This window comes from Dasypus novemcinctus, chromosome 15 (genome assembly GCF_030445035.2).
Source record: "Dasypus novemcinctus isolate mDasNov1 chromosome 15, mDasNov1.1.hap2, whole genome shotgun sequence".
In the NCBI taxonomy this organism is placed as follows: domain Eukaryota; kingdom Metazoa; phylum Chordata; class Mammalia; order Cingulata; family Dasypodidae; genus Dasypus; species Dasypus novemcinctus.
Window position 1 is genome coordinate 89,611,890 of NC_080687.1, and position 12,736 is coordinate 89,624,625.

The 12,736-nt window shown below is 42.4% G+C and overlaps 1 protein-coding gene across 1 annotated transcript in view; it reads left to right on the forward strand.

The window, feature by feature from the left end:
• Positions 1–552: 552 nt before the first annotated feature.
• Positions 553–12,736, forward strand: part of TNFSF11 (TNF superfamily member 11) — a 35,536-nt gene continuing 23,352 nt past the window's right edge. Inside the window, exons 1-2 of the mRNA XM_004463583.3 lie at positions 553–780; positions 10,555–10,722. Of these exons, the coding sequence (XP_004463640.1) occupies positions 553–780; positions 10,555–10,722 (396 nt within the window). The remainder of the gene's footprint in view (positions 781–10,554; positions 10,723–12,736) is intronic.

The following is a 12,736-nucleotide window of genomic DNA, read 5'->3' on the forward strand; positions in this document are numbered from 1 at the left end:
GAACCATGCTAGAGGCTGAACCCTCAAGATCCCGGAAGATGTTCCTGGGCGGGGGGTAGGGGATGGATAAGAAGAAGCTTTAGAGATCAGTTAGTAAATCCAATGGAGTAAACTGAGGCTCAGAACAGCGAACTACCTTGAGGAACGTCTGTAATGCTACCCTTATCCTTTACCAAAGGATTCACGGGCATCTTGCCCACTTGGTCTCAGAACCGCTGGAGCAACCTACGCCCCCCTCCTCGGGGCAGCCCGGCGGTTAGGAGCGAGTGAGAGAGGGAAGAGAAAGAAAGGAAGGGAGCAGGAGGTGGGAGTGGAAGAGGCAGCCTGGCCCGGGGCTGATTGGCTCCCGAGCGCAGCCCTCGGGAGGCGCTTTATAAGAGTTGGGGCGGCCGGGCGTTCTGCCCGCTGCCCGCGCGCCCCGGGAGCCGCCGCCCCGCTCCGAGCGCCCCACGCTCGAAGCCCCGCCTCGGCCCGCGCCGGCCCCGCGGCGGATTTTGAGTTTGCCGCCCGCAGAGGGAGGAAGGGAAGGAGCCCGCGAGGGAGGCGAGCGCCATGCGCCGCGCCAGCCGAGACTACACCAAGTACCTGCGCGGCTCCGAGGAGATGGGCAGCGGCGGCTCCGGCGCCCCGCACGAGGGCCCCCTGCACGCCCCGCCGCCGCCGCCGCCGCCGCCGCACCAGCCCCCCGCCGCCTCTCGCTCCATGTTTGTAGCCCTCCTGGGGCTGGGGCTGGGCCAGGTCGTCTGCAGCGTCGCCTTGTTCCTCTACTTCAGAGCGCAGGTGAGCACCCGCCTCCCCAGGAACGCGCGGCCTGGGCGCACCGACCTCGTTCCTCCCGCTGTTGGGGGAAACTGAGTCTGGCTGCCGGACTGGGCACCCCAGGCCTCCAGGTGGGAAAAATGACTCGAAGGAAAGGAAGGTCCGGCTCCAGGAGAGCGGGGGCGCAGGGCGGTGCAGGGCTGCGCTCTGGACAGCAGGGCGTGCTCCCCGCTGCCCGCTGCCGGCTTCCCGCAGCCCGCGCTGCATCCCTGCCCTGCTGCATCGCAGTGCCCGAGGCCAGCCTGGCTTAGTCTACTTGGTTTGAATTTCCCCCCAAGCGGCAGCGCTGGCCGCTCACCTGTGATTGGAAGAGATTTGCAAACTTTTTCCCCCTTTCATTTCTCACTTGGAGATGAGAACCAATTAAGGCCCACTTAGGAAGAAATTGAGCCTTCGCTGAGGTGTCATCCCCTTCCTTCCCGCCCGCCCTCTGGGGGATTTCAGTTCCTGGCGATGGCAGCTTTGGGCTTTCAGTGGTTCGCGGGCGCGCAGAGCGGAAGGTCGCTGGAGCACCTGATGGTGATGCCCAGGTCATCAGAGGGGACCAATGGCCAAGCGTGGCTAGAGAAGCACGGTGGCGAGGCAGGGGCCTTGAGGGCTGCCGCTGCGCTGTCGTGTGGGTCCCCGCTGCCGGCAGGGCTGGAGGAACAGAAGCCTGTGCCTTTTCATTGAGGTGGCCGAAGGAAGGCAGCAAGACGTGTGGTGGTGGGGCTGTGTTTGGAAGTAATGGTTCAGTTTTCTTCCCTGGCACAGCCTCGCTATAAATTTAGCAAATAACCAATCTTTTTTTTTTTCTTTTTTAAAAATGAGGTGATCCGGCACAGCGGCTCAGAACTGCTGGGAGATAGTAGAAAGGAAGGGGTAAATTTGTAATATTATGCTTTCTGGTGGTTTATGCTCTTGTGTTTTCTTGGAAATTGCAGTGCAGTTGGTTGGATTCATTCAAATATTCTTGTCTGGTGCTGTGAGCTCTTTCTCAAAGGAAGTGGGGGGCTGACTGTGCATTTTTTTTTTTTATGGGAAAAGAGAGTCGGGTTTGGACTTCTTTGGTTTTCAGATTCAAAAAGGTGATTACTAAACCAAACTGGATGCACCAAATTATGGCATTGCTTGGGCTATAGAGGACTTGGCACTAGCTTGGCACCAGCATCTTAATGGCCATTGCTTTTAATCATCGGAGTTTTGTTAAATATTCATCATTCACTAGTTTGCTTTTTGTGGAACTTACTTTACCTTCTGAAACGAGAGGAGTGCTATGAGCAATATTTCAGAAATTTTTATTTGCATATTAATAAAAATAAGCTTTACTAGTTGAAAGAATATGATTTTTTTCCTAGAAAGAACATGTTTGAGTATTTTACTAGCAACATAGATTACACCAATCTATATGGAAGTGATGAGATGGTTTTCTTTCATTGGAGCAGGCTGCCATCAAGAATGAGTGGTTTATCCAGTTTCCCATCCAGTATATTGTCTCTCCCCCCATTTAATGCTTGGATATTGAGTGCCCACATGACACTATTAAAAGCTATGGAATGGGAGTAAACTATTTATTCCACATACATTGTTCCCCTACTGTGTGCATGGTGAGGTGCCAAGTAATGGAGGGGCTTATAAAGATGCTTGACAGGGTTCTGTCTTTAAATGGCCTACAACCAAAGACTTAAAAATTCTTAATCAACCGAGGAAGCAGCATTCAGAAAAGGGACGGAAAATGTTCTGGTTCTCCACCTTTTGTTATCTCCAAGACCTTAGGGATATGACATTTCGTAGCAAAATAGTGAACCAATGAGACAGTGTGGAAAGAGCAGAGAGAACGAGTGCCTTCTAGAGCCCATGAGTAGCGAACGTAGCCAGGCAGGAACCGTGGGCTCCGCGTGGCCAGGTAGTAAAGAGGGATCTGGGCTCTTGTTACGGTTCCCCTCTCTTGTAGGAATTCTCAGTATCAGTATTTCAGAGTTCAGAGAGGTCCGATCTGAGGACCGATGATTATAATAACCACTGTAATCAAGTCTTGATGGCAAGTGGATGATAGTAAAAATCTCAAAGTCTTTCCCTAAAGTAAACATCTAAGTTAGTGAGCCTAGCTAGAGAGGTTTCATTTGGAGAATTTAATGTCTTCAGATTTCTGGGTACAGGTTCCCCAAATGCCATGAAGATTGGGTCTCTATAATAATCCACTTATGTGGAATATTTCAGCCATTTCCCTGAACTTGATTTTCTACTTCAGTTTTAGAAGGTTATCTCCTTCAGTGAAGAAGTACTTCCGGGCATGGTGTGTTCATATGAATACTAGATCTGGTGGCATTTTTCTGGATATGGTGTCTATGCTGGGTAGTTAAAGGAGGTATACTCTTAAAGAAACATTCTGAAATATTTAAAAGGAAATGATATGATGTCTGGAATTTGTTTCACAGTGATTGGTGGAGAGAAGGAGGGTTAAGCATGAAGTTGGGTATTGGGTATTGATAAAACGAGACTAGCCATGAAACTGAGTGATGAGTCCATGGGGTTCACTCTGTTATTACTTCTACTTTTATATACATATAAGGCCATTTTTTTAAAAAAGTTCTAACTAAGAGAATAGACTCATTCTGACCTGTCACTGATTTCACATTTTCACTAACATGAATTTCTTTAGGTTCAAACCTAGCATCAAGTAAGACATGGTAGATTTTAAAAAATTTCCACTGAAGTGTGTCTCAGTGGCTGGGGGCTTCTGAATGTATTTGAATGAGAATGAAATTATTTCATATCACGTCTCATGTCTGCAGTTTACAGTAAAGAAAAAATGAGAAAAAGGAGCCAGTTTCATTGGTTTTTTATTTAAAGGTGGGGAAAAGAAAGTAAGCAAATCCTCAAGAAAAAGCATTTTCAGTGCGTTTAGAAGAATGTCCAGCATAGCGTAAAATTTAGTGACTGTGTTTTCATTTTTCTTTCCTCAACTCAAGCTTGAATAGTTAAAAATGAATCAGCCTTCTGAATATTTGCAGCTTGCCAGTGTCTAGATGAAAAAGAAATGTACTAGGTCCAGTGTAGATTGGCTTTTCCCCTACCAACCTTGCCAGAGAGAAAATAACATGTGGTTTGCGCTATATATTTACTACATAGTATTCATAGTTTGGTTTACAAAAGAAAAAAAGCCTTCCAAAAGGCAAAAATTTCTTGTAAAATTTGTGTTTTTTTGGACATTCATAGAACTATTTTCAAAGTTTAGAGTTTAGCTACAAGATAAGATTTTCAGAGAACGCAAGCTTTTTTACCCTTTTAACTCCTTCCTCCAATCTCCCTACGTGCACACATCAGCCTCCCAGGCTGCTACCCAGGAGAGCAGTGATGATGGAAATCTGATGTAGAGGTGTGCAGGTTGCCTCTTTGAAAAACAGATAACGAAGTAGCACAAATGTCAAGCATCCTGCCTCATTTACCCTGCAAATGATTTCATAAAAAAGTTGAGAGTTCATTTCATAAGAACCACATCCTCTGATAAGTACATTTAAAATCAGATAATCAATATTGATTTAATGTTTTCAGACATTTCTAGGTATAATGAAGTCATTTACTGTGATTTAAAAAAAAATTTCTGTCTTCCTCAGTCAAGTCTAAGTTCCAGGAAGGTCAGGACTGCCTGTTGTACTTACTACCTTATTTGCAGCATGTTGCCTAGTGCCTGGTGTGCTTAATTTACTGAAAAGGCTTCTCGAATGATTTGCAACACTACAAATATATTTATTTCTAACTTGTAATATGAAAAAGTTATCTAATTAGTTAACAAAATAGACAAAATAGTGTAATTTTTCAGTTATGCAAACCCTCTATCCTAATTTCCTTTTACCAGTGGCTGTTGTGGGGTAAGAGATTCGCTCAGTCCTCCATGAACCTTTTCAAGAGTACAGTACCATTCATGCTTCCTGCCCTGCCCTGTAATTTCTTCTGCTAAAGGCCCTCATTCACCTCTGTGTGTGCTCATTTACCTGTGTGCATGGGTGGCCTTGCATTCCTGAACTTCTTCTGCTCCTCTCTTATCGCCTGGTCTCCATTTAAGGAAGGGTACTGAAATGAGAAAGACATTTGATTGTAAGTTAAAATAAATTTCTAGTATTTGACCAAGATAGTGGCATGAGATGCCCCAGGATTCCATTCTCCCACAGAATCCTTGAATAACCAATAAAAGCTGGCAGCAGCATCAGTTAGAAGTTTGCCGTAACTGCCAGTACAGAATCAAGAAAAGAGCAACTCAAGAACAGTAGGAAAAGCTTGTGGTACCTCTGCTGATCCTTTCCTTATCCCCTCCCTGGCTTGGTATGGAACCAGCCAGCACTCTCATTGTGGGTTCTCTTCCAGAGGGAACAATGTAACCCTCATGTGCATAATGGGGTGCATATATGTATGTTGATGCCAATTTATACAATGGCAGCCTGAAGGACTAAACCAGGAAACTTGTCTCTGGCTTATCCCCCCAGAACTTGCCCTGAACACAGAGATAGCTTGTAGACAGCTAAATCAATGTAAGAAACAACCAACTCAAAGCAGCCTGGGGCAAAGAATACTAGCCTTAAGTCATACAATAGAGTGCATAAAAGAGGGTGGGAAGTCTATTTTATAGGGAGAAGAGGGAGCACTCAGATCCCAGAAAATCAGCGAATTTCCAAAGTCATGAATAAGACACATGCTCAGAAAACAACAACAACAACAGACAGATGAGAGGACCCTGTACTTTTGTTTCAGGCTGATTTCTTTGGTAGAAGGGTTAAGCTCTGAAGGAGAACATCAGCCAACACAGAACCGATTTGCAAAGACTATGAAAGGTGTTCTTTGCATTGGTTTCTTTGTTTTTGTTAGCTCCTAGCACTCAAGGGAAAGTCTGTCATATCACTAGCTGGACTTAAAGAAGCTCAGTGAATAAATGAGCTTAACTTAAAAAGCTCACTAAATAAATCCCAGAGTTAACATATTAAAACATTAAAATGTACAGTGTGCAACAAAAGAGTATAAGAAAAGAAACAAATGATGCCCCACCCAAAGCAGTGAGTTTAAACATCTGAAACCATCAACAAAGACCAGACTTTGGATATACCAAAGACTTTTAAAAAATCATATTCAGTATGCTCAAAGAGATAAAGGAAAAAATGGAGAACTAGAAGATATAAGGAAAATTATATATGAACAAAATGAGAATCTCAATAAAGAAAAGTACATTTTAAAAAGAACCAAACAGAAATATAGGAGTAGCAGATTTTTTTCCCCTAAGATTTATTTATTTATTTATTTCTCTCCCCTTCCCACCCCCCCCCCTCCTGCCCTGGTTGTCTGTTCTCCATGTCTATTTGCTGCATCTTCTTTGTCCACTTCTGTTGTTGTCAGCGGCACAGGAATCTGTGTTTCTTTTTGTTGCGTCATCTTGTTGTGTCAGCTCTCCATGTGTGCGGCACCATTCTTGGGCAGGCTGCACTTTCTTTCGTGCTGGGAGGCTCTCCTTATGGGGCGCACTCCTTGCACGTGGGGCTCCCCTATGCGGGGGACACCCCTGCGTGGCACGGCACTCCTTGCACACATCAGCACTGCGCATGGGCCAGCTCCACACGGGTCAACGAGGCCCGGGGTTTGAACCGTGGACCTCCCATGTGGTAGACGGACGCCCTAACTACTGGGCCAAGTCCACTTCCCTGGAATAGCAGATTGAAGCTGACATCAGAAACAATCAGAGAACTTGAAGGTAAGACATTTGAAATGATTCAGATTAAGGAGCAAAAAGCAAAAATGAAGAAAAGTGAACAGGGCCACCACTGAGGACACTGATATAGATATATGGGAGGCTCAGGAGAAGAAAGAGCAAGGTGGGAAGCAGGAATATTTAAAGAAATAATGACAGAAACTCCCCAAATTTAGCAAAATGTGAGTATACACATTCAAAGATCTCAGTGAATCCCAAGCAGGATAAACTCAAAGATATCCACACCCAGGCACATTATCTCATATGTCATATGCCACAGACAAAGAAAGAATCTGAAAGCTGCAAGTGAGAAACAACATGTCATGTTCAAGGAGCCCCAATAAGATTAGGTGCTGATTTGTGATCAGACCCATGGAGGCAAGATGGCAGTGGGACAAAATATTTAAATATTTAAAATGCTCAGAAAAGCAATGGCCAGCCAAGAATTTTATATCTGTCTTTCAAAAATGAGGGAGAGATTGAAGACATTGGTGGATAAGCAAAAGCTGAGGGAATTCATCACCACTAGACCTGCCCCATAAGCAATGCTAAAGGGAGTTCCTCAGATTAAAAGGAAAGAATGCAAGGCTGTAGATCAAAGCAGCATATTGACAGAAAGCTCTCTGGAAAGTGCACCTTCACTTCCATGGGACAGCCGAGCCACCACTGCTGAGATTATTAAACATCCTTGGTCAACATTTCTGCTACCTCTTTTCCCTGCAAATTGCACAGTGGTTGGAAGCAACAGCTGGACTCCTCTGGAGGACTCCACGGCAATACCCGGAACATCTCTACTTGTTCTATGAGAAATAACTCCTCTCTTGAACAAGAGGAGGGACTTTCAATCCTTGTAAGAGATTCTACTTGGCCCTGTGTCCTTGCCCAAACCTTAGTGTGAACTTCCCTAATGGTAGGCCCTGTCCCTGGGCAGGCTCTGTACCCATCCTAGCTCTTACCTAAGATAGCACACTACCTACCGTTAAACCACATAATGTACTACACTTGAAAGGACTGCATGACTGTACTGTTCTCAGACAGACTGCACAACTACCTTTCTGTACACCGATTGCCAGAACCCCTCAGACTGCTTCCAGTCCCTCTCAGGACTTTTCCAGTTTCACAAGTCCCTTCCTCCGTTTCTTTAAAATACCCAGCTACCTCTGTGCTAATCAGAGTTGAGACCAGCTCTTGATGGCTTTTCCGTCCTACTAAAATTTTTTTCTAATCTATGATCTTTAAGTAAGAAAATAAAAGATTATATAAAAATTAATTATGCCATTCCTTCATGATTTGGGGAAAACAGTTGGCGAAAATTTATGTGTATTTAGCTCTAATGTTTCTTCCAAAACAGTGGTTCTCACTGCATATTAGAAACACTTCGGGAACAGTACAATTGGCCTTTTTTCAGAGATGCTGATTTAATTAACCTGGGATGTGGTCTGGGTATGGGCATTTTTTAAAGAGTAAGGGGAGTAAGAGTAAGGGGACAAAATCTTTGCATCATATGTTTTTTACTTTGATCATGAACCATTATGAACTATTGTGGTATTTTTGTCCTAACTGGTGTTCCTTGTGATCAAAATTTAAAATTTCTGTCTAATGAGTTCTGTAAAAGGCAAAAGAGTTATATGATCTGAGGAGAAACCAGAGTATATCTAGTGAATTTTGGAATCATTATAATAGCAGAAAAATCTCTTCTTGTATATCCAAACCTATATTTGCATATTTGACATTTTAAGGCATTAGGTCTTCAACTTTGATGTGCGTTGGTATCACCTGGGATCTCGTTAAAATGCAGATTCCCATGAATGCTCTGGGAGTGGGGTGCTGGTGCCGAAATTCTGCACTTCTGAAAATCTCCTGGTGAACCAGTGATGCTACTGGTTCTCCAACCACATTGGAGTAGGGAGGGTGGAGGGTGGCTGCTTCTCTTAGAAGGCACTTACCTTGTCAGCAGGACTTGAACTTACCCGATTTCAGGGTCCATCAGCATTTCCTTCCCAGCCCCACATTGTTCCGTTAGCTCAGCATTTTCTGATGGCAAGCCAAACAAGGCCTTTGGTTCTTCTTTACTGAGGTCTGAACCCAGTGACCCTTCATATCAGTTGCCCAGGCTTTCCTGGTTTTGTGGGATACTTATTGGCATATACTCTAAGTGAGCTTTCCTTTACTTTTTTAAATATGTGGTTGAAAGCTCACATATTCTGATTGTACTTATCATTTTAAAGGCAATATTAAAAATAAATATGGCTTGCCAATAGTTTTTTTTTCTCTCTCATGATCATAAGTAATCCTTACATTTGCAAGCCTGGAAATGATAAAATTTGTATGGTGGGTACATGTTTGTTGAGAAGCTATCATTTCATTTTGATGATTTTAGATACTGATAGGGTACTTTGCAGTTTATTTCTGATGATTGGTTAATAAACCTGCACATCTCTCTGATTACTATTAAAAAAGATAATTGAACCAGGGAATGAGAGACTTGGTATAATTTCAGCTGAGCTTTGGTTATTGTAAACTTATTTTTTTTACATTTTTCTTTCTAGTTTGTGCTGACCAAATAGTCAAATACACATGAAATACTTTGACCTTTTGAAAGAAGATGGTAATAAATTAAACTAGTGTCTTTAAAACGATTGGGAACTAATTATCTCTAGCCTTTTTATCTGGCAGTGGAAACCATTTCAAAGGTTTTGCCATAGCTCAGAGGAAGACCTGTCAGACAATTTAAAGAGAAGAGGGGCGTTTAAAGAAATGCTGACCCCCGACCACTGACCTAACCAGACCCTTGGCTAATAACACAGTGGGGATATTTGGGGTGGGTTGAACCCTACTTTACAATAATTTTAGCATCCCCCAGCCCCTGTGAATCTAGCTTGCTCTCCCCTGCAGCTCTCTGCACCCCTCTGTGGCCACCAAATGTGGCCACATACATTTCCAGACACCTTCTGGCAGTGGTACCACTAAGAGGTGAGAAACATTGATGGGAGACTCAGCTAAAAGGGATCACAAGCTCCTGGCTCCAGGTTTTGTTTGGAGCTATGAAATGGATTTCTCTCTCCGTTCTTCAGCCAACTGAAAAATATACACAGTCATTAAGGAAAATTTCCAAGCACCCCTGGTGGCTATAGGTGATGTTACTTTTGCCAGATTTATGCTGGCTTCATCTTTGTATCTGGAAGTAGGCTTCATAGCCCTGTCAGGTATGCTGTATGTAACTTAAAGACAGAAAGCTTTCTCCATCTGCACTGACCATAGGTGATTTTCTTGATGCCCAGCTCCTTCATGAAGACTTTCCTCTTGTCAGATGGTTTTGGTGATTTTACCATGTATTCCACACATACACTTACATTGTTGAAAATGCTCCCCAAATTTTTCTTTGTGCTGTGGAAGATATTCAGCTACTCATCACAACGAAATCAGTGGTTTCATGAACTAGAGGGTAATTGTGCTAACTATTAGTTGCTGGGGACTAATAAAATGAGTTGTAAAAATGAATTTTTTGTTCATAAGTCACACTTTATTTTTTTTAAAGATTTATTTATTTATTTCTCTCCCCTTCCCCCCCCCCATGCTCCAGTTGTCTGTTCTCTGTGTCCATTTGCTGCATTTTCTTTGTCCACTTCTGTTGTTGTCAGCAGCACGGGAATCTGTGTCTCTTTTTGTTGCGTCATCTTGTTGCGTCAGCTCTCTGTGTGGGCGGTGCCATTCCTGGGCAGGCTGCACTTTCTTTTGCGCTGGGTGGCTCTCCTATGGGGCGCACTCCTTGCACATGGGGCTGCCCTACGCAGGGGACACCCCTGCGTGGCACGGCACTCCTTGCGTGCATCAGCACTGAGCATGGGCCAGCTGCACACGGGTCAAGGAGGCCTGGGGTTTGAACTGTGGACCTCCCATGTGGTAGACGGACACCCTAACCACTGGGCCAAGTCCGCCGCCCTTGTCACACTTTATTAAATAGCAGAATGGTTGATGCTAACCGATCTAAGGTCCTTAAATGTTTATGTGGTTTTTTTCAGATGGATCCTAATAGAATATCAGAAGATGACACTGACTGTTTTAAGAGATTTTTCAAACTCCATGAAAATGCGGATTTGCAAGACATGACTCTGGAGAGTCAAGGCACAAAATTAATACCTGATTCGTGTAGTGGAATTAAAGAGGCCTTTCAAGGAGCTGTGCAGAAGGTAAGTCCACATTGCAGTTGACACCTAAGAGCCCCTGCCTACTTCACCAACACTGAAGTTTAAAAGTGGCTAAGCGTTGTTGACTTTGTCCCTTTCATCGTTTTAATCATTTGTAAAAGGGCTAAAGAGAATTTTTTAAAAGGGATGAACAAAATTCTTCCGAAGTTGGTAGTAGTTGATTACAGTGACCAAAGATGTTCATGCAAATATATTTGGCTCCTGTTGCTTTTTTCTTTTTCAGAGGAGGGTTTTAAATTCACACTTGGAAGGAGGACAAGGTGGTTTGTGGTTAGTCGATGGGTCAGTTTGCTAGTTTGAATTCACTGACCTAGAAACCATTCTCTGAGGTCACAGGACTTTCTGGGAGCTATTTCCTTTACATTTGGTTTTGTAATAGTAGCCCCTTTCTCACATCTGTTGATCCAGGACTCTGATGAGAATATATTGTATTTGGTTCTTTGTTGTCATCTGTGATGAGGAGGTAGGCAAGCAGAGCTGGAAATTCTGTGTCCATTTTCTCATTTTCCAGGACAGCTGTGTGATAAAACCTATTTGAGAGTCCTGCAGCCTTTACTTTACTTTATTTACTGACTGCACAAAAACTGCCTAGAACCTGAACCATTCCCCAGTGCTTGTACACCTGCAGGCACTCATGAATCCAACTTGCCATCCCAGCAACTCCCTGGGAATATCTAGGATCATCTGAGTGAATTGGAAATTCTCAAAGTCCTGAAATCTTAACTTAATTGAGTTTTAATTTAGTTATTCTCAAAGTCCTTAAATCTTAATTGAGTTTTAATTAATTTTATTTTTTAAAAATCCACCTATAGTATCAGCTTTTTTTTTTTCCAAAGACAATGCATGTTGAAGGTAAAGGTGGGGGAATGAAGCTGTTGGTAGATGCAACTGATCAAGGTAAATGTGTGGAAAACCCCTAAGGTTGAGATTTGCTGTATTTTATCAAATCTAAAACACCACCAGTATTCAGCTAACTTCATGATTTCATACACCACTAAGAAAGAAAAAAATCTTGACTAGAAAAGTAGATATGATCATTCTAGTTGTATCACTATTTAAGAGATACTAAAATATAAAAGAAAATGTGCAGCATAGAATTGAAGGAATAACTATTACTCTAATGTCTATAAGAAAACCCATTGTTTATGAAAATTAACTTTTCATCATAATTAGCATGTCGGTGGCTTAGTTTTGTGCCTTAGCTGTGTATTTTTAAATGTGGGCTTAAATTCAGTGCTTTTTTTTTTTTTAATCATATATGGTAATTTCTGAGCTATAGTAACAATGATTGTGCCAGTCCTTTCAATTTTGTTTTTCTTTTTTAATATTTCATTTTCATTAGTCTGCTTTTTACTGTATTTATCAAGCTCATCTCTCAAGTATTGAATAATCGCTCTGTACACAACTATTTGCATGTACTAGGGATAATCTATTAATTTAAAATTGAATCCCTTAGTATGGTAAACCTAGTTAGGTGAATGCTTTCCTAATATTCTGCTTTGATTGATGTATATATTGTAGCTCCTTAAAACTGAGAGACAGATTTTTAACTTCATTGGTGTCCCAGTACTTAAACATTATCCTTTGCATTTCATTTGGAAGAATAACTATTGCTATATCAGTCAATATAATTTTGAAAATAAAGAATACTAAGAAGAACAGATACTACCAACACTTTTGTTTATGGGAATGCAAGAATGGGTCCATCTTCACAGGTCAAGGGAGAAAAACATACTGTCATCTCATAGATAATGAGAACTGGTTGACAAAACTTTGCCTCTATTTCTGATGTTTAACATCCATTAGAAAATAGAACTAGATGGATTCTGGATGCTATCACAAATATTTAAAACCAAAAGTTATCTAATGATGAAAAATATAGGAGCATTCTCCTTAAAATGAGGAACACAACAATGATATCTTGACATGTTGTTTAATGTTGTTCTTTAAGTGCTAGCCTATGCAATTACATAAGAAAATGGAATAAGGAAAAATA